The following is a 21,680-nucleotide window of genomic DNA, read 5'->3' on the forward strand; positions in this document are numbered from 1 at the left end:
TTTTGGTAGTCGACTAATCTGTCAATTATTTTGTTGATTAGTCAATTAGTCAATGCTTATTTCAATCTTACCTCACCCTTTAAACCCTGCCCACCTGTTAATATCACCTTGTTGTCTCTTCCCACAATTAAAATAATGACCCATAAAAATACAAATGTTTAACATTACAATAAATATCAAACAAACAATGCATATTAAAGTGAATGCATTTTTTATTTTTAAATGAAAATATGCAAAAAAGTAAATAAAAATGGCCTCTGTCCAAAAGTTCAAATAAGGCTTCAAATTAAATCAAAAGATTTTTCCCATCCAAAACAACTGAAAAGTTTAGAGATGATTCAGTTCATGAAGAGGTTTACTATTCAGAATGGAAAAAAAAAGGAGACAATGTAGCTGATCCTATTGGGGGTTGTGGTGTGGGCTTGTTTTTTGGCCCCTTTAGTTCCAGTGAAAGGAACTCTTAATGCTTCATCATACTGAGACATTTTGGACAATTTCATGCTCCCAACTTTGTGGGAACAGTTTGGGGATGGCTTCTTCCTGTTCCAACATGACTGCACACCAGTGCACAAAGCAGGTCCGTAAAGACACGGATGAGCCAGTTTGGTGGGGAAGAACTTGACTGGCCTGCACAGAGTCCTGACCTCAACCTGATAGAACACCTTTGAGATGAATTAGAGCAGAGACTGTGAGCCAGGCCTTCTTGTCCAACATCAGTGTCTGACCTCACAAATGTGCTTCTGGGAGAATGGTCAAAAATTCCCATAAACACTCTTAAAACTTGTGGAAATCCTTCTGAGAAGAGTTGAAGCTGTTATAGCTGGAAAGGGTGGACGAACATCATATTAAACCCTATGGATTAAGAATGGGATTTTACTCAAGTTAATATGTGTGTGAAGGCAGACAAGTGAATACTTTTGGCAGTATAGTGTATCATCGCCTTCTGTTGTTTCATTCTGAGTGTGTACTATATGGGTTATTTCTTTGGGTTAATACATGCAGGCAGCATATGTTTGCATATTAAACAGTTCCTGAAATCACACCATCCCACTGAAGAACATATATTTGTGTGTTAATGTGAGGACAGCTGGTATGGGAAGTAAAATTGCATTTTTCAACCCTTTGTGTACTTTTCACCTTGTGTAGTTTTCTTTTTTCCTACCTCAGTACCTTTAAAAAAATTACATTGGACAGTATAGAGATCTATTTATAGTATACATCACATTTTTTTCCCTTTTATCTTAGAGGCTCTTTGTGACTGCTCTTCCTCCATCCATCCCTCCACCACATTCCATTTCCCACCATGCTTTAAATAGATTCCTAATGTATCCCTCTGCAAACAGTCAAAAGGTTAGTATGGCATTTTAACCCCAGAGCGTGGTCCATTTCTCGACTACAATGTGTCACAGCCCAGTGGTTTGTGAAACCAGGGCTCACTGAAAAAGCACAAAGATGGTGGTTAGGGTTGGCTGTTGAGATACAGTTCTTAATTGGAACTGGTTACAAGAAGCAGAGAGCAGCTGTCTACACACTGACTCATGCATCAGCTTTTGTACAGTGTTAACAATATAGTGGAAGCTCTCACAAAAGTGTAGGCAAGCTAAACATTTCCTGAAGTATTATGTAAGAATCCTTTTTACTTTTTCTAATGAAGTTAATGTTGGCATGTTCAGGTGAGTTACAAATAAGCAGATAAATAAACTTTTGTAATGATAAAGATCTCTGCCCCAATCAGCAGCCTCACAGGCAAACATATGACCCAATTATGTTGTTGCAGTGATGAACATGTACAGTAGAGGTTCACAACAGTTTCAGCTATGTGGTGGCGCATGTTTACTTGTTATTGCAATACAGTTGTAGATGGCTAAGACCTCAGTCACACAGGCCTAGAGACTAGTCAGAGACTTTAGTACCTCTGGTCACTGTGGAATAATGTATATTCCTCAGCTGGTTGGCAAGTGGTTCCTGGAGGTTGCTCGTTGTCACTGGGTGAAATCAGTTGCAACGTGGGTGCTGCACACTTTGGTTGGAGATTGCTGCAGTTCCTCATAGTTTGTATGGAAGATGCTGACTTGTCTGCAAACATTCGCCAACTACTCTCCAAGCTGAAAACTTAAAGAAATGTGACAGAAACAGAACGTTCACCTTAAAAGTAAAAGTTACGCCTATTGAAATGTGTTGGCTGCAGTGGTGAGGCCCAACTTTTACTTTTAAGGCACACAGACTCAGTTTCTGGTGTGCATCACACTTTTAATTACACTGGGTGAGTAGTTTGCAAGTGTTTCCTAATAAGTAGGTGTTTTCCATGTAAACTACTGGCAACTCTTGCAACCTGCTAATGACCAAAGCAATCGCAAGGAGCACCGTGCATCTCTTTGCAGTAGTATATCATAGTAGCGATTAGAAGCAGCCACTCTCCAAGGCCTAGAGACTCGTCAGTGTCCCTCTGCTAAACCATTACGTATGTAATTACCTAATTTAGTAATAACATAAGTAATTACAACATAATTACAGTTACAGTTTTGTTGTTACTTAGATTACAAGGGCTCTTTAGTAATCACATCGAAGATGAAAAGAAAAAAATCAAACAAACTTTTTTCCTCCAGCTGCTTGCATTGCAATCAGCTGATTTTAGTTCCCGTGCCTGGAGGAGGAAAATGGTGGAGTGATCTACAGCTTTTGAGGAGTGGAGCTATGCTTATTACTTTTATTATATTGCACGAAAGGACAAGAGTTCCATAGTGAAATGAAAACTGCATCCAGGACAGAAAAAACTGCATAATACTGCTAACACAACTTCGACTCTCTGCAAGCATCTGCACAAAGACGGAGATGAGCAGTCAGGTGTACAGCATTGTAGCCTCCTTTTCCACCTGTGCATGTTTCTACAGTAGAATCGCTGTGACGACTGCTTTAAAGTCTCTTGTTTTGGTGTGTGGAACTGTAGCCTCAGGTTTATATTGTTAGCTGGTAATTATGTAACAATGGTAAATTTTACCATTTTACAGAGTAATGTGAAAGTAATGTAACAAGTAGTGTAACAAATTACTTTCTCTGGTGAATAATTAAATAGTTTGAGTAATGATGCTAACGCTGCTGCTAACCACTGGTTGTGTGAATTCTGCGACCAGTGGTTACCATGGGGTCACTGGCCGACTTTAGGCCTGCATGAATGCAACTTTAGCAATCGATTTCACAGCGGCCGGTCTCTGGGTGTGTGTTAAGAAAGAAAGAGCTTTGTTTGTCACGTACATATACATGCAGTGAGTTTCAGTCTCTGCATTTAACCCATCACACATGGAGTATGTAGCACACGCAGCACAACGTGGAGCAGGGGGCAGCCTTGCTCAGGGACCCACAGTGATGTTGGCCCAAGGATTCGAACCAGGGTCCTCTCAGTGATGAACCCTCCTCTTCTCCCCTAGGCATTTGTTCAGTGCACTGGGAGAATCAGATAGAGATATTGATAATGCATAATAGAACTATAACCTGATGCGATTTTGTTTCAAATTAAGCTTTTTAAACCTCAATTTGAGGCAAAATCACCCAACTTTTGAGATTCGACCAGTTATTCTGCACATCGTGTTTTTACATCCCACTGATTATTGTAATTTAACTTGTGATTTTTTTCCACATTAATTTAGATAAATAACTGCCTGGAGGTATTGCCCCCAATCGCTGCTGGGTGGCAAGTCTTACTTTTAGGATTTTGATACAACAGAACCTTTGCTAATAAATGTTGGTTTCCTTGTTGCTCAGTTGCAATGCAAAGAATCAGTAAATAGAATCAGAATAACCTTGTAAAAAAATCTCAAAGACACTGAGGTTGAAACTGAATTTTTTCATTATTAATTCATCTGCAGATTTCTGTGAAAAATGTCCTTCGTAGTTTTTCAGAACTCAAATTGAAGTTAGGAAAAAAGATCCCAATAATCAATGAATGCTTTAAGCTTTAAAAGGCATCCAGCTGTTGAAGCAGTGATTGTGGTTTTGCTGTTCACCTTTAGCAGTTATACAGAGACTTACCAGGTTTCATAACACTGCTCTGGGCTGATGACCTTTGAGGAGTCATGCGGGGCTTTTCAGTAAATCCATTCCCTTTTCACAGTAGAAACTTGACTCCGTGCTGCAGGAGAACACTAACATTGGCTTTAAGTGTAGACAATCTATATATGTTGTCTGGCTCGAGATAATCATAATTATTGGGTATAGCTAGTAAGGCCAGCACAATGCCTTCCCTGTGTTGTATTAATGCACAATGTGCCGATTCTGGCCCAGGAGTTGTGAATCACACAGAATTAATTATGCCAATGCAGGGACTACATGATGCGCCACCACCGTAACGTAACAGACAAAGACAAACACACACTCACAAAAGGGTTGATTGCCATGGTAACCTCAGAAGTTTTCACACAGTCCAGATGATGTTTCTTTGTGACAGTGCCGTGCATGCGAGAGTCCCCATGCTGCAGTGCAGAATTCTCATCTGAAGTGTTCTCATCTTGCACCCTCTTCTTCTTGACTGCCTTAAGATGTATGATACAGTCCAAATTCAGAGCTCCTTTTTCATTCTCTGCACCACAGCTCTCTGTTTATGGAAGCGCTACTCGACATCTGTGTGGGGTTTTCATACCCCAAGCAAATTTACAGCTCAAGTATACTGTTCACTCATATATGTATACCTTCCTATCAGAGAAGTAGTGTAAATGCTGAAATTGTAGCTGTCTTACTATTGTCTCTGAATATACAGCTAAATCTCTGTTGGTAAAGAATAGACAGGCAAAATGCTGCTGATGCATATTAAATACAGTTTTCTGTCCTGTTCTGTTAACATCTGTAAGCAATGCAGAGGTGCACATGTTGACTAATTAGTGCTAAAGGATTCATTAAATACTGGAATTTCACTCACCAAAACTAAAGCACAAACTTATGGGATGGCTTGTACCACACAGCAAGCTGTAATATTAGTCAGATAATCATTTTAATAATGCTTCAAAAGTCTCCAATAGTACACACACACACACACACACACACACACACACACACACACACACACACACACACACACACAGAGTGAAGTCCAGTTTAATGACACTTGTCAATCTAATTATCCATAGAGGCCAAATCCATTTTTTTAGAGGAACTACAGTAATTTTTTAATTTTTTGCCTCAGATGAAGCGTTCATTTTTCAGCTCCAGCCCTTTGGTGTTGCTCCATTTGTCATAAATTATTAGGCAGATAAATTATTTGCAAAGGAGAAATATCAGCTGAAATGTTTAATAATTAATTCAGCCAAGTGTGTATGCCTTTCTTGCACATAACTCCCACTTCTGCCACAAATAGCCCATAAATTTGTGGGTCACACTGATGTCACTTTCAGACTTTCCATGGTCAAAATCGATGGAGAAAAACTTGAATCAGAACATCCCTGCTGGTAAACGGGGAATATTGATCGGACTGCTCTGCAAAAAGCATGCTCAACAGAAACAGTTTAACGGATTATAGTTTTTTTCCCCCTCTTTTCAGAGGAAAATGTGACGAATATGCACAGGTTTCTGAGTAATTACCTCATGCACATAACAGTAAACAAAATGTAGAAACAAAAGAGAGAAATAACAGGAACAGAAGGCTGGATACCTTCAAGAGGAAGACATGGCACAGCAGATTGCTGACCAGTCTCTCCAGTCAGGGAGAAGAATGCAGGAGGTGAATAATGGATGTGGAAATAAGCAGGCATGGCTGCTTAGGGAGAAAAACTAGTTTCTATCAACTGATAGTGAAACTTTGTCAGTTAACAGGCACATCCCTGACCTTTTCCTCCACTGATCTCCTTTAAGGTACCAGCTGGTCAATTCCATTTTAATTTGATGAGTAACCTTAGCAACTAGGTATGGTGTATGAGTCACATGCTCCACCAGTTGTTGTTTTTGAGTAGAGGTTCATCACATTAGAGAGGCGCGCATATACACACACACACAGAGCCATTTACGAAAAAAAAAAAACCTTAATGGCTGCATTAATTTTCCAGCAGTATGACTCCTTTGTGTTGTCATAATAGCTGTCCAGCAGATGAAGATCAGAAAAGCACGACAAATTAACGCACATGTGTGGAAACTCAAAGACGGTATAAGACGGCAGATACTCTGAGCATTGGCTCACCGCTGGTATTCAGTAGACGTTTGCACGGACCCACCCTCTGCATGTACCTCCTTGTCGAATTATCAGTTGAGACCCATGGCTAAAAATTGTCATGCCTGTAAAGACAATGAGCTCCTTTGTGTTTGTGAATATTCATGAGATGCACTGTTTAGAGAGCCCCCCCCCCAAATTAGGCTGTATTAGCACTCCAGTGTACAAGGAGAAAATGATGATGATGGCTGCTCAGTGATGATGGTGATTTAAGTAAACAGATTCATCAAATGTGGCCTTCATGAGGGTGCGGATTTACTTTCGTGTCATGTCAGTTTGAAATTGAAGAAGGCAAGCACTTGCTTTTTGTGTCAGTAGTTTTAGAGTAAACTTTTGCTGCATACAGATCTCTGAAGTAAACAGGAAAACACCGAGCTTTAAGGAGCTCCTTTCAGAGGCAGGAGTCTCATCTGTCTAAACAAGTAGTGTATCTGTGACCCATATTTCTCACAGTCTGCTAAATACACTTTTATTCATGGAAAGGCATCTTTTGAGCACGGTCTAATATTTGGAACTTCTTAAAATGAATCGTGCTGCAGACTTTTGCCCTTTCATGCCATCCACACAACATGCAACCTTTCCTCTGCTTTTACCCTGACATTATAACGAGAATCCCATCAATAAAGATCAAAGAAAATCAATGTCAAGTCCAAATCAAGATGGCCTGAGAACCACTGAATGCAAAATGAGCTGAATTGTACAGTATACTCTTCTCCTGTGGCCTCTCAATTCCATTCAATACAATACCCAATATCAAAGAGCGTAGGGTTGTCCCAGTAGCAGCTCTACTACTACAGACCATGAAATATGGCTTACTACTGCCATAAAATATTCAGTAATCATGTGGGAGAAGAAGCTGCTGTAAAGCAAGCATTTTTTTAGATCAGGTCTTACTTGGCTGCACTGTGTAGTGTCACGTGCACAGTGAAGAGTCACATGCACTTAGACTCTGATCCTTCTGTCTACCACAATGACAACTCGCACAAAGCACATAGCCCTCATCATCATCCAACAGTGCCTGCTGCAGATGCAATAAAGCTTCCAAGCATATGGCACATTGGTTCTGTGCACTGTGTATGCAAATGGAAACCTGTCAGCAAAGCCCTGAGAAATGACTTGTACATGCACTGATAACATAGCACAGAGCAGACAGCATGGGATTGGATTAGAAGCAGAAGCATATTCTCAAAAGACGTAACAGGAAGGGATCGATGCTAGGAGGTTTTTTGATCCCACTCCAATGGGCTTGTCCACACAGTGTGCATACACTCAGTGTGATATGATGGCTGGGTCGTACTCTAAATGTGCTCTGTGTTAACATTTCAGGGTTCACATTCCGTAGCAAGCTTCTTTACTTTCTAAGAGGACTCAGCTATTCTTTGATATTTGTTAATTATTACAAATATTTCAAAACTCATTTTCTCATTATGATTTATTTGTTTGCATTTGCCCTGGGGTTTGTACAAACTGTCCATCATTGTACTGCATTATTAAGCAGGGAGAATGTCTGGTACATCAGCACTCAAAATGGGCAGTCATTTATCAGAATGTGAATCATCTCTGCGAACTTGGTAGAATTTTCCTGCTTTATTACAAACACAGTGGTATCCACCATCTGCAGGGAATAAAAGAAATGTGAGAAATCAGTGTAAAATCCTGTTGAGAACATTTCTCAGTGTGCTGTTATGTGGATCGTTTCAAAGGCTTTTATGAACATTTCCAATCAGCCCTAGGAGTCTGTGAGCTGACACTATACTGTTCACTACTGACACTATAAAGTTCATGCAGAAATCCCTGCATGTTTTATAGGAGGGATGTGAGACCCATTGAAATTCAATCCTTAAGCTAGGCCCATCAGTCCTACACTCCTACATTAGCAGATTATAACAAAAAAAAAAACAAAAAACAAGCAGCCATCCAACCCCAACCCCAACCCTAGCTTGTGCAAAAAATATCTAATAAGTGGTGGCTTCTGGCAGATATACTGTATGCGAAGAGATGAAAGGGACTGATATTGGCTACAGATTCTAAATGACCGACTCTTAGTGAGATCTAGTATTACCAGCTCAGCCCCTTTGCATTAAGTGGTGTTTTGTAGATCAGTCTAGAATTGGGCAGTCTTCTCCTCAGTCCTATCATGAAACTATAGTAAGGCTGATTCAATTTAATATGAATCTGATAATACTGATAGCAGTGAGTCAATGAATTAATGGGAAACACTCTCAAAAATGATTGAGCTGAATCGCCAGGCTATTGACAACCACTTTGATCATCGTCAATCCCCCAGATCATCCTTCATCAGTATAACCATAGATCACTGTACTCAAGCTTGACTGATATCAACAATATTACATTGTATTCCTTTACATTGCTTTATTTCTTTCACAAACCTTGGGATCATTCTAGCTCAGCTTGATCCGTCCATTTCAGGTGGCAGCAGAACAGTATCATGATCCAGTTTATTGATTATGTGATAATTCTCTTCCAGTTAGACATATCCTCTTTAGGGAAGTCATGGCATTTCTGGCCGATGCTGGTGGAGGGGGTGGGGGGGCACTCCCGTGGCACTCCCATACCATCAGAGATGCAGGCTTTTGAACCAAGCTCTAATAACCAGCCAGATGGTCCCTCGTCTCTTTCGTCTGGAGGACACAGTGTCTGTAATTTCCAAAAATTTCAAATTTCAATTTGTCTGACGAGAGAACAGTTTTCCACTTTGCCCCAGTCTATTTTAAATGAGCTCTGGCCCAGAGAAGGTGGCAGATTTTCTGGCTCATGTTCACATATAGCTGCTTCTTTGCATGATAGAGCTTTAACCTGCATTTGTGGATGGTAAGGCAAACTTCACAGACAGTGATATCTGGGATGTTGCTAAGCCCATGCAATGCAGTGCTGTCTGAGGATCATGAGAATCCAGTGTTGATTTTTTGGCCTTTCTCCAGGTTCTGGGAATTTTTTTACAATTTAATGTACTGCATATGATGAGAAATTCAAAGTCGTTAAAATTTTACATTAAAGTGCATTATTCTGAATTTGTTCCACAATTTGTAGATAGATAGATAGATGGATAGATAGAGGAGGTGTAAATTATACAAACTATACTACTATACAAACTATACTAAGCTGTACAGGGGCTTAGTGCTCTGAAAACAAGGAAAACAAAACAAAGCAAACAATACAGGGATATGAAAGAGTCCATATACAGATGGATAGTCATTGGTGCAGAGGCAGATATGCAAACAATGCAGTGCAGTAATATACAGTAGTAAAGTGATAAAGTGTTTGATTTACAGATTTTTTTTGAGATGTTGCCATCAAATTCAAAATGACCTAATTGTATTTTTGTTAAAATGTTATATTGTCTCAGTTTAATATCTTTTCTGTGTACTACTTTGAACATGAGATTTATGAGATTCACTAATGATTGCATTCTGTTTTTATCTACATTTTACAATCTCACAACTTCCCAATTTTTGGGAATTGGGATTATAAATATCATCCAAGACACAGAACGATGGCCACAGCTGTTGGCAGTAACCAATGACAGTCAATGAATTTTTGGGAAAGCAATCAGAGCATCCATAAATTGCACCTAAACATCCTCTCTCTCAGTGGTTGTACATTGAATCTAACAGGTTCAGTTATTCTTTCTAATAATTGTGGTTCTGAAAAAAAAACTTGTTGAATTTGGGGGGGAAATGGGATAACCATTTTATTCAGCTTTTTCATAATTACAGACATCAAACAAAAGGAGGACACCACATCATGTCCACTCATGCTTATATCTATATTTCTGACTAAAACCAGGGAAGTTTTGTCCTTTTATTAAGTACGCTTCCATGCCAGAATGGAAGTACACAAGTGACAAAATACTCGGGCCCAACTAACATTTCTCATATAGGGGAAATTGCATAAATAACATAAATTCACGCTCTTGATGGTAAACAGCCCCAAGCACCTGTTTGTAACCGATCTTGCCAAAGCTCTCTTATCGGTGTGTGCTTGTATATGAGTGGAACTCATAATTGATCGCTCTGGATCGATTGCCACCACTCCTTCACTCACAGCTGTGATGTTGATTAATAAAGAACCTCTCATGAAAATTACATTATCTTAAGATTCATAATTAATGTCCAAACATGACTATGGAACCTTTGTGCTACACACTGAAGTCATATTAGCTCTTATATACAGTATTACTGGAATTTTTGCGTGCCTCAGCATATCCTTCCTTTCTGTGTTTAAATATAAGCTATGTATTTAACTGGGCTGCAGTTTGCATTGGATCTCCCTTTATTAAAGTACCTAGTTAAAGAAAATAGCTTTGAAAGTCGTCTCTTTAATTTATTATTTTCCAGTGTGTTATTAGCAAGGTTAATGATCTAATTGCATAATGTATTTTTCATCATGGTCAGGAAGGTGCCCTCCTCATAGTTCACCTTGTTCGCCTTCCCTCTTTCTGCTTTAATCATCCCCTGTATTACAGTTGATTCAATTGACTGCAGTCATCATAGAAATAAGTGGAGTTTTTGATGAGTTTATATGAAGCTCCCCGAGCAAGTGCCATCAAGGTTATTGGATTTTTGTTCATTTTTGTTTTCAAGTTGCTCCTGAGCAACAAAGATGTGAGAACAGGTCCATCTCACATAGCAGGGAGCAAAAGAGAGTTCCTCTGAATGTTAACAGTACTGACGGAAAGTCAAAGACACACTGACAAATGATTAGATGGTATTTCTGGACTGAGATGAGCTATATGGAGTCGAAATCATATTCATTTTCTCCTTATACAGTGTGGGGTGACTGACAGGGTGCTTTCACAGCTTGGGCTAAGATGAAAGCAAGCAAAAAAGCATCGGAAAATACCTGTTTCAAGCTTAGATGCATAAAAGCATAAGAGTCAGGGTGCATTTGCCAAAAACATCCATTAGCAGAGTTTAGAATTATATTAGGTGCACTGCTAACAGCTGGTGGAAGCTGAATTTATGGTGTTAAAATGACAAAGTCTGCATCTTAAAGTGGATGTACGGTTTCTTACTTTCTGTCATATAATTCAGTTTGGAATTTAGCCTCTGTATTCATCCCCAGTGAATTTTAAATTACACAATTAAGATGTGATTGAAGTGGTGACATTTAGCTTTAACTCACAGGATTTAACGTAAGTACTACATGAACTGTTTAGAGATGACGGCCATTTTTATACACAGTCCCCCACTTTCAGAAGCTTCATCCTGCTTTGTCACATCACCAATAAACATCACCAGTGACTCTGTTCCACTGACAGACATACATGCCCATGCCATAACATTGCCTGCACTATCTCTGACAGATAACGTGATACGCTTCAGATCACGAGCTGTTTCTCTCCTCCTTAATCTTCCCATCACTGTGGTCCAAGTTTATCCACCCGCATTGTCTTTTCTGGAAATGAAAAACTTTCCGGGTGACCTCAAACTTCTGAGTGGTAGTATACATGAACACACACACACACATATTCTCTCAGGCTCTCTCTTTCTATGCCACTTGACATGGGCTTTATGCCAACATCAACTCCCCGGGAGCCAATCCCCCACTGAGGATCCCTGTGGAGCCTACTCAGCATATTATCCTTGTGTTTCAGCAGCTTACAGCCCCCATAGGAGGAAAAGATGTTGTCGTTCTCCCATTATTTCCATGATAATGGGAGAATTCCATTCACTAACCATTCACTAACACTATAGGCTGCAGTTGCCTGCAGCGTTTGGCCGTTGTCTTTTGTGCAGCGTCCAGTGAAAACTGAGAGTGGTTGATAGAGATAGCATGCTGTTTGCTGCAGCCACATCATCTGGATGTTTCTCTGGAGTACCACTTGACTGTGACATGACACAAATTACAAAGACAATCAGTGGTCTTCTATCAATTTAAAGATCATTTTCACAAACGTTATCATAGAGCAGATGAAGGTAATTGAGCCCTTTCTTGCTTGGTGTGGATGTAACTGTGCATGAAGAGTTCCCTTGTTTGTTTAATGAATGTCCTTTAATCATGTGGTTCAACACCCGCTGTGGGAACTGTGTAGAAGTCAAACACTTGAAGCGTGCATAGAAAAGTGCAGGATACTCACTGTGAGTAGTGTGAAAGCGCTTTCACTGAAATTGCATTTGAATAGTTAGTTATGCAGAATTTGAATTTAAATTTGACAAGTAAATATAAAGCTCCCTCATATTTGTGTTGCTGTAAACCCAGATACTGACTGAACTGTAGGCACTTCACCTTTGCCAGCTTAGTGACAGTCCACTATATGTTGTGATTTAAAGACTTAATGAACTATATTACTTCCACAATTCTTTTCTGTCAGCCTTGTGCATGAAAAGATGGTTCCAGGAATGGCTGTGTCCACAATAATTACCCCTCAGCATGGAACAAGGCCTGTAAGTCCTTTGCCCCTTTTTCTAAAGAGCAGCTCCTTTCACCAGGCTGGATAAAAGGAGGAGGAGGGGGTACTTTTGTTTCGTTTCCCATTACCCGATGACTCATACTTCTAGGAAGCGCTGCAGTACTGGGTGCATGGATCGATGGTTACCCAAAAAAACCCAAAACAAACAGTTGAGGGGAATTTTTTTTGATTGTGCCATGATATAACACGTAGAATCATATTCTAAGGATGCTGAATGAACATTTATTAGGTATTTGTGCGTACCATCTGACACATCACGTCAACAGTGTGTTTCAGTGAAGATTCAGGGTTTAGTCAAGTGTTTGTAGAAAGCACTGACCCTGTGTGGATAAAGTTCACAGTGGATCCTTTCAAGGCCCTTCAGATTTTTTTGACTGATGGATCTTGAGTAAAAGACTTGGAAAGATGCATCCCACTCAGAGTCTGCGGCATGCTTTAAATGGAGAAACAAAACCCCACAAGCTTAGTGGTGATGTGCCACAACAGAACGTACATTTACGGGCCACTTTGTTAGATACACCTGTTCGACTGCTTGTTAAGGCTAATCAGCTAGTCACATGGCAGCAACTCAGTGTAATTAGGCATGTAGACATGCTGAAGTTCAAGTCAAGCATCAGAATGGAGAAGAAAGGTGATTTAAGTGACTTTGAATGTGGCATGGTTGTTGGTGCCAGACGGGCTGGTCAGGATTTCAGAAATTGCTGATCTACTGGGATTTTCTTGTGCAGCCATCTTCAGATTTTACAGAGAATGATTCAAAAAAGAGAGAATATCCAGTGAGCAGCGATTCTCTGGACAAAAATGCCTTGTTGATGTCAGAAGTCAGAGGAGACGAAGATCAAATTTCTTGGGCTGATAGGAAGGCAATGGTAGCTCATATAACCATTTGTTACAACCAAAGTATTTAGAAGCGCGTCTCACATAAGATGTTGAACCTTGAAGAAGGTGGTCTATAGCAGCAGAAGACCACACTGGGTGCCACTCCTATCAGCTAAGAACAGGAAACTCAAGCTATGATTCCCACAGGGAATGAGTGTTAAAGCAAAGCTGTTGATTTACGAGTCCTTACCCTCACCTATGGTAATGAGCTTGGGGTAGTGACCGGCCCTTTAAGTTACTTTTTTGGCATTTCACCTTCCCCTCCAATTAAGAGGGTTAACCGAAATGTCAAAAAAGTAACTTAAAGGGCCAAATTGTATATTATTTTTTACATCAGTTCGCAGACTGGAAGTGGGTGGGGCCGGAAGCGGCCCGCGGGCTGCAAGTTTGGACACCCCTGCCATAGATGCATCCACGAAAAATCTCAGATGAGTTTGAATCTCAGTGACCTTGAGGTAAAGGTCAGAGGTCCAAGCACTATTGGGGAAATATTAGTTTGCCAATTAAATATGTGTGACTATGTGTGCAGACTCAGAATCCACCAGCTTTCAAGGCTATTCCTGCTATCACGCTACAGTTAATGATTAACATGAATAGACTAGACAGAAATGTTTTGGATCATAATGTGTAGCAAACCGAGGAAGTCTCATCGTGAACTGAGTGAACGGCCTGAGACAATAAGATAAGTCTTGATAATGAGGATGGTTGCTAAGATAACAAAAAAGATAATTACTGCATTCTTTGCCTTTTGCTGTCACCTCTTAATAAAACAACTGTTGATGAGGAAGAAAATAATTTGTTTTTACAGCAGTAATGTCAAAGGGGATTGCAGACCAATCTGCACTCATTTTTTTAGACACTCTCTCCTGGAAGCCGTTCATTATGTTGCCACATGAATGCATGGGGGAAAAGTTTCGTAATCAAAGAAGAGACCTTGAGAGAAAAGTTCAAGCACAACTTACTTTGTCACCTCTGCAGACCTGGACCATCAGTGTGTGAAGCGGGTGTGAATAATGGAATGTCACTTTGGTAAAGGCACAAAAGTTGCCAGACAGCCACCTCACTTCTGATGTCAGAAACCTTAGTCAGGGGAGGGGATTTCCAATCCTGTTTGTCCATCTGCTAGTATATTCTATACTGGCACAGGACCCAGATGAGAAAATGAATCATCACTCTTACTGGAAAAAGGACCTGGTGAATCTGTGAAGATATCATGCTGTAATCAGTTTTTCTTTCTTTTCTTTATCCTTTTTAATATCACAGAGAGAGCTATATTACAGTACAGTGTCTGGCCCCAAGGTGCAGTCAGAGCCATGTCATATGAGGGGATTAACCACGTACAGAAGGACTGGATCAGAGTATCTTCCAGACAAACTACAGAAACCACACCATTGTCTTTGAAAGCACCTAGCACTGTGGAGGTTTACCTTCTCATTCAGCACTCAGAGGCTGGCTAGCAGTGGGTCTGCCTGGAGGAGCCCAGTCTGTGCTCTCTCCTCCGATGATTGCTCTTTGTCTACATGGACAGGGCGCTGAGTGACTTTTAAGGAGAAGCTGCATGACTTAGCGTCATACCTGCTGTGCCGTTATCTGCCTGGGGCACTGTTACACACACACACACACACACACACACACACACACACACACACACACACACACACACACACACACACACAGACAGGCAGGCATCTCAATCAGTAACACAGATGACCAGAAGGTCAGGGAGGAGGCCCATCAGTGGCAGTCTTCATCCGCCCACATTACCACATTATAGTACATGCAGTACATAGTAACTGTGTGACTCATTTCTCTACTTTAATTCAGTTCCAGTGCATTTGGAGATGTAAGTCCTAACCTTTCGCATGCATCAGGAAAGAAAATACAACCAACATTTCGCTATTTTAATTGTAACTTAATTCTCAGTGTCTTAACAAGCTGCTGAATGTAAAAGTTACCAACTGCCGATTTTACTGGCCTTAATAACAACTGTTATTCAGCGTCAGCTAATTACTCTAAACTCTGAGTTGGTGAAACTGCAACAAACAGATCTCGGCTGTTGTGTGGATAATATGATTCTTGAGTGCTTATATCTGTGTTTGCTTCTTTATCATTTTAATGGGCCTTGCTGCAGCCCCTCAGTTTTAGCTCCTTTGCCTTTAATCCAACTTTACTCTTAAATATCTTAAATAGGAAAAACACAAACTTGCTATTAATGACCCTCAAGACAGTGTGTATTACTATACAAAAAGATGTGTATTACTATACACATCTTTATAGTACAATGTGTATTACTATAAGATGAAAAGTAGACTAATAACCCTTTTTCGAAGATAATGGGTTGGCTGTTCGTTTTTTCATGCTTGACCATGATGGATATTTTGGGCTAAAAACGAACTGATTAAAAATGATCAGTGAGGGCGCCCGGGTGGCTCATGGGTGGAGCAGGCGACCATATGTATATGCCGCTTTGCGGTAGGGGCGGTGCAAGTTTGAGTCCCGGCTTGTCGCCGATTTGCCCGCGTGTCTTCTCCCGTATCTTTCCCCCATTTCCTGTCTCTTTCTATACTGCCAATAAAACCGCTGTGGCCAAAAAAAAAAAAAAATGATCAGTGATTCTCATTACATCATGTACATCAGTGTTAGTAGTTAAATACCCCTCCAAATAGCCAAAATTGTTGATTATTTTTTCATTAATTACAGAGAGAAAAAGACCTGAAACGCTGCCTTGGTGCTTCCATCAATCCACGTCTTCCTCAGGACTTAATCATTCTGCACACAGAATGATTCAATCAGTCTGAAGAACACACACACACACACACACACACACACACACACAACACACACACACACACACACACACACACACACACATCTACTCCAGCGGCAATGAATGAAAACATCTGGCTGTGCTGTTATACATACTGAAATAGGAAAAAGAAATAAAATGAGTGATTGCAGGGCTGAGAGCTGGATGTCATTCTGAAAACCAGCTCCTCTGCCTCCGGTCTTCATTTGAAACGTCTCTGTTTTCTCAAATGTAAGCATGTAGAAGTTGCTCCTGATAATAACTTATGAAAATATGTCCAATTTTCTGTGACGTAGCTCGGACTCATTTTACATTTTTTTCTTTGTGCTGTGTGTAATATTTGTTAAACTGGTGTGAAGTTGAAAAATACTTAATTTTATATTAGTTTAGTTTTGAGTCTTCATAAGTAAATGTTATTTATATATTGTTAATATACATGATACCATATTGGCACATCACTGCACAGATCCTCCAGAAAAAAAACCAAACTTTCTTCATATTTTGACTGCTCGGATGAATTATTATTGCTTTTCAGTTTTTCACGTTTCGTTATCAAAAATAAATATTATCCTCCCCCACAGTGTTCTCATTTTGTATTTTTGTGGATAAAACATTTAATCTCAAAGGTGCGGCTTAACTGCACTAGTACAATGTGCAGCGCACAAAGAAAGTCTGGTTTTAGAATGAAACAATGATCAGTTTAATATCTGTATTTCTTATACAGTAGAGTGCAGAAGTCTAGAGCCACCCCCTCATTTCTTCATATTTTGATAGGAAAATTGGTACTGTGTGCAACAGTTTATGAAACTGTGCAAATATACATGGAATTACAATATGCGATGTAACAGTTCTAACAACCTTGAAGTCAGTATTTGGTACGACCACCTTTTATTCTTCCACTCAGGCTGAACTCTCTGAGGCAGCCTCCTTGTGATTTCTTTAAGCAGTCGTCAGGAATAGTTCTCCAGGCTTCTTGAAGGACATTGAAAGCTCTTCTTTGGATGTCGGCTTCCTTTTGTTCCATTTTCTTGTCAGGATGATCCCACGCTGCTTCAGTAACGTTGAGGTCCGGGCTCTGGGGAGGCCAATTCATGACTGTGTTTCATTCTTTATTTTTCTGTCCAGGTATGTTTTCTACTACATTGGCAGTAAGCCTGCAGTATGTGTGCATAACTATTAGCTATAATCAGATAATAGCTTTGGGAATCACCTTGTTGGTGCAAAAATACTATTTTATGCCTGTCAGATTAATATTATTTTTGTAGATTCCACTAAAGAAATGAGAACAAATAATTTGTTTTTGCTAGAGGCTGCAAGTAAGTGTTTAAAGACACAATTTAAATATGGTTCTTTGCTAAGTTTTCTGGTTCACTCAACACTAGTTCATTCCTTTGACTGAAGGTTTGAATGATTCATAGGTCAATGTTAAAAAAAAAACATTCCTCTGAAAATGGTCAGGTATAAGGACTAGACTAAAAATGAATGAAAAAGCGAAATGTTTTCTAAAGAAACACTTTCTCAGAGCTTCAGAGAGGCTGGAGAACTATTGCTCAATACCACTTTAAAAACTATAAGAAAGTCTGGCCCCCTGGAAGCAAATAAAGAAATGAGTGATGGCTCAAGACTTTTGCACAGCACTGTACATGTCGCGCTCACTCTTTTATACCTCATCTCAAACTGACACATTCTTAGTAAATGCTTCTCATTTTCTTCACAGTAAACTTTGACCACTTCCAGATATTGCGGGCCATCGGGAAGGGGAGCTTCGGAAAGGTAACGTGGCCTCCATTTTTCATGCGTTGTATATATTCTGTACCCTTAATTTACCCCCCCCCCCCCCCCCCCCCCCCCCCACACACACACACACACAGTCATGATCTCTAAAGAATCAGAGCAAGCTGAGCTAAATGGGCTGGGATTTTACTTTAGTTCTCTTTTGTGGTGCTTAACAGAGCTGTCCTTTTTTCCTAATTTAATGGCAGTTATAAATACAGCTTATGTAATTATTTCTATAAAGTCAGTTAGAGGAGAGCCAATTTATATTTCATCTCATGCCAGTCAATCTATTGGGAATTTTGACCCCACGTCTCAATTTAATTACAGAGCAGCACAATTCTGTGGCTGCATTTGTCATCATGCTCAGCGGTTGGGCTGAATAAAGGCAGGAGGAAAACTTGGCGCATGTGTGTGAGTGTGTGTGCTGCATATTACCCACAGTGCTTTTGAGCTTTATCACAGGTGCCAATATCACCGTTGGTGGCCATTGTTGATAAAACAGTCGTTTTGGATTAACTTGTGGGGCTTTTTTTTTTTGCCGAAGAATTCCTTTGTGTACGCATTGAACGTCTGGAAGAGACTTCAGTAATGAATTCAGCACGGAGTGTGTGTGTGTGTGTGTCGACACACAATTGGGCTCCAGAGATTGGAATAGTTTATCTTCATTTTGAATCCCAAATATCACTGCTAATATTTGTTCATTATACTTGTATCTGTGCACGCCTGTGCAAATTCTCCCTGCTTTGCTCTCCTCAAAACACAATTTTTTTTCTAAAAACATGTCCCTCTGTAATGTGGAAAGTCATTGCCCAATGCTGAATACATTACCATGTGAATTTATGTTAATTTTTACTTATTGCTTTGTTCCTTCAAGCTACTGTCACTTCCCTTATGATACCGAAGTGGATCAGCAGTAAGCCAGGAAGCAGAACAACCCACATTTCTTTGAATAACAATTTATACTCACTTCAGTTTCTTTGAAATGAATGCAACATGTAAATAAGGGTCCATTCACATTGTTGGCTTTAAAACTCACACTAAATGTTTGTAAGGAAACAGGCTGAGATGAGATGTGAATGATGCACTGGGTCCTTGTCTGAGATTTTGCGTTAAGTTGTGCAATATCTCTCCCCAGCCGTGCACACACAGACACTATTCTACACTTACACAGTGAGACAGATGCTCACAGAGACGTCCAGATAAATTTTGTCCTTGTTGGAGGTCATCTAGTCTGAGGTTTTTGGCCCACTGTGGCCTCACGCTGCCTTCCTGCTGTTTTTGAACACTTTAACAGCATGAATCTTTTGCTTCCTATTGAACACACTTAAGTGGGGGAGGTGTAGGAGGTAATAAATCAAATTTGGTTATCCTAATTTATAGTTGTCTATAAGCATTGGGAAAAAAAAAAAGCCTCGCAGCAGAAAGGTGTTGGTGTGTGTGGTTAGGGAGAGAAGAGAAAGATAGAATGAGCCACAAACAGAGGGAGGTGTTTGCCTCTCACTGTAGCGCTGCGAAACATGATCCGTATATTGCAGCTTGTGTAGGTGCTCCAAGAAAATGGGTTTATTGGCATGCAGCGCTGTAGATGTGCACGTATGCACTTGTGAAAGTGAGAGGATGTGTGTTGCTGAGCTCGTTCTTGCACAGCGGGGAGTTGTGAGGTAGGTTGGGGGCAGCCTCACAGCTCCCCACTGCGAGGCTGCCAGAGGGGAAGAAGAGGAAACCACGTCCTTCTCCAGAAACACTCACTTTACTCTGCGCACTTTTCATCTTTACAGTCTCAGCACTTAGGTGTGTATCTTATTGCACCAGGCTTCTCAGTCTCACTCTTTTATTACAAGAGCTTCTCTTTGTGTTATCCAGCTTAAAGACAATACAAGACAAAAACTATGCACCTCAAGGACCCTCATCAAACTGTGTGACTTAGAGTGCCCTAATTGACAGTTGGCAGATGCATGGCAAAACCTTGACCTTAAGTCATCAATTAAAGAAACACACACACATTGGGAGACATATCTCCTGGCAGCCACAGACCCTGCGTCAAAATTCCCACAATGCAACTGTTGCTACACCTGCAGTCTGAAAATGTAAACTGATGCCACAGCTGCTGGCATAGTGACACCGTGGGTTTTTAGTTTTACAATTTGTACCTGAAAAGCCTAATTTATGCCTGAGTAGATGAGCATAAATAAAGGAGTACCACTCATTTTAATGGAACAGTTTGGGTCCAGAACTGAATTAGTGATAATGCAGGGCTGTTTTAGGTCTGAGTTGCTAACCTGACGTTAACACAACTCAGCTGCTGGTAAGTGCGTGTTGTTTAAAACAGTCAAATAGTCGGAGTAGGAGGTCAGTGCTTTTAAAGGTTTATCAGATGCCAAAACATTGCACAGGTTTCAGTACTGTGCAAAAGTCTAGAGCTACCGCTCATTTCTTTATATTTTGCTGGGAAATGGGAAATAGGTGCAGCGATTTATTGATACTGATGCAAGCATACTTAGAAATACAGTATGTAAGGCAAAAACAGAGTTTGTACAATTCTAACAAGCTTCAAAGACAGTATTTGGTGTGACCACCTTTATTCTTCAGCACAGCCTGAACTCTGAGGCAGCTTTCTTTCATTTCTTTAAATAGTCTTCAGGAATAGTTCTCCAGACTTCTTGAAGGACATTCAAAGCTCTACTTTGGATGTTGGCTGCCTTTTGTTCTGTTCTCTGTCTCACACTGCTCAGGGAAGGCCAATCCAAGAATGATGGTGTTCCATTGTGTCTTTGGGATCAATGAAAAATAAACACAATCAGACCACTTTCCAGATGGTATTGCATGGTGGATTCGGCTGTACTTTACTCTGTTAATAATTCCATTAGGTTTAACAAGACCCCCAACATTACTGGCTGAAATGCAGTCCAAAACCATGACAGAGCCTCCACCACATTTTACAGGTGGTTGTAGACACTCATTGTTGTACCTCACTCCTGACCTCCTCCATGCATATTGACAGCAGTTCGAACCAGAAATTTCAAATTTGGATTCATCATTCCATCAGGCCTGTTGACTGATTTTCAGTGCAGTTCTTGTGGAATTTGGCATACCTCAGCCTTCTCTCCCTGTTTCAGAATGGCTTCTCGAAAGCCACCCTTCCACTGAGACCATTTCTAATGAGGCGTCAGTGAACAGTAGGTGGATCAGCTGAAAGCCCTGATGCATCACTCAGGTTCTGTGTCAGGTCTTTGCTGGATCCCCCCCCATTTCTTAAGGACATAACTTTCAGATGCTGTTCATCTGCTGTAGATAGTTTTGTAGGCCTGCCCCCTCTTCTTTTTCCTCTACTTGTTCAGATTCCTTAAATTTTTTTATGGATATTTTTCATTGATTCAATAATGAAATAGGCACAAATTATGTGTTTCTGCTAGTAACAAAGTGCCTAAAGATACAATTTAAAATGGGTTCTTTGCCAAGTTGTCTGTGTGGACACAAAACTGGTTCATCCCTTGAGTTTGGTGCCTTTTTTCATTCTTGAATAATTCATAGGTCAGTGTTAAGTGGCTTAACAAACAAGAAAAAAAACATTCCTCTGAAAATGGTCAGGTTCAAGG

General features: G+C 40.3%; 1 protein-coding gene across 1 annotated transcript in view; it reads left to right on the top strand.

Annotated features, from left to right (window-relative positions):
- stk32c (serine/threonine kinase 32C) overlaps positions 1–21,680 on the top strand; it is an 89,549-nt gene that overhangs the window by 14,818 nt on the left and 53,051 nt on the right. The window contains exon 2 of the mRNA XM_030748094.1: positions 18,026–18,081. Coding sequence (XP_030603954.1) covers positions 18,026–18,081 — 56 coding nt within the window. The remainder of the gene's footprint in view (positions 1–18,025; positions 18,082–21,680) is intronic.

This window comes from Archocentrus centrarchus, chromosome 15, assembly GCF_007364275.1.
Source record: "Archocentrus centrarchus isolate MPI-CPG fArcCen1 chromosome 15, fArcCen1, whole genome shotgun sequence".
Taxonomy (NCBI): Eukaryota; Metazoa; Chordata; class Actinopteri; order Cichliformes; family Cichlidae; genus Archocentrus; species Archocentrus centrarchus.